Below are 1244 nucleotides of genomic sequence, written 5' to 3' on the forward strand. Positions count from 1 at the left end.
CCATCCACCCATCCACCCATCATCCATCCACCCATCATCCCTCCACCCACCCATCCATCATCCACCCACCCATCCATCATCCATCAACCCACCCACCCATCATCCCTCCACCCACCCATCCATCATCCATCCACCCATCCATCCATCATCCCTCTATTCCTTCCCCCCTTTCCACCCATTCATCACGTGTCCATCTTGCCCATCTACCATCAATCTTTTTACCTATTTATAACTTCTTCTGTTCATTTCTTCATCCATCCCCCAACCCAGCCTCCTTTCCATTGATTCATTCAGCCATTCACCTATCACCTTTAACCCATCCTTCCTTCCTTCACACACCCATTCCTTACCCCTCCACCCATTCATTCTCCATCTAAACCAACCGCATGCCCGCCCATCCCTGGTCTATCTATGATCTATTCTCCCACTTCATTGACCTGCCTTCCACCCACCCAGGATGAAGGATGGTGTGGAGTTGACACGGGAGGACTCCTACAAGGCACGCTACCGCTTCAAGAAGGACGGGAAACGTCACATCCTCATCTACTCTGATGTGACTCAGGAGGATGGGGGCCGCTATCAAGTCATCACCAACGGCGGCCAATGTGAGGCTGAACTCATTGTGGAAGGTACCACTTCTCGGAGTCCTGGAAGAGCTGCGGCTCCTCTCCCACCCCATCTGGCCAGATTCTCCAGCTTGTGCTCAGGCTGGTAACATCTGCCCCCACTCCCCACACGTGACACTGTGTCCTGCTGCACACGCGTGTCCCCACTCCCCACACGTGACACACAGTGTGTCCTGCTGCCAACGAGGTGTGTTTTGGTCAGCATGAGAGGACCCTGTGAATGTCCGAGTTTGTATATCAGCTCCTTGTTACATAAAATGCCACCCCTGGGAGAAAGTGGGCCAGAGAAGGGTCATAGGACCTTGTGTAAGAAAGAAACGTAAAACAAAGCAAAACAAAAATCTGTCATTTACAGTGAAATAAATAAGCTTTTCTCTATGTGGCCAATTAAACAAGGGAATGTGCACGCTGCGCTGACTCACAGGGACAGACTGCTGAGATCAGTTCTCAGATGATGCTGTCACACAGGGAAGGGAAGAGAAAAGGAGAGAGGGAGAGGAGATGACAAGCACGATCACGCACACTCACACACACATACATACATGCACACACTCACACATACACACTCACACAAACTCACATGCTCACACACACATACATACATGCACACACTCACAC

General features: G+C 50.9%; 1 protein-coding gene across 2 annotated transcripts in view; it reads left to right on the forward strand.

Annotated features, from left to right (window-relative positions):
• The window catches only part of Mybpc2 (myosin binding protein C, fast type), a 28889-nt gene that overhangs the window by 12536 nt on the left and 15109 nt on the right, over positions 1-1244 (forward strand). For both annotated transcript variants that reach the window (XM_005366867.3, XM_026789165.1), the window contains exon 12: positions 457-629. In XM_005366867.3, coding sequence (XP_005366924.1) covers positions 457-629 — 173 coding nt within the window. The remainder of the gene's footprint in view (positions 1-456; positions 630-1244) is intronic.

Source organism: Microtus ochrogaster, unplaced genomic scaffold (genome assembly GCF_000317375.1).
Source record: "Microtus ochrogaster isolate Prairie Vole_2 unplaced genomic scaffold, MicOch1.0 UNK14, whole genome shotgun sequence".
In the NCBI taxonomy this organism is placed as follows: Eukaryota; Metazoa; Chordata; class Mammalia; order Rodentia; family Cricetidae; genus Microtus; species Microtus ochrogaster.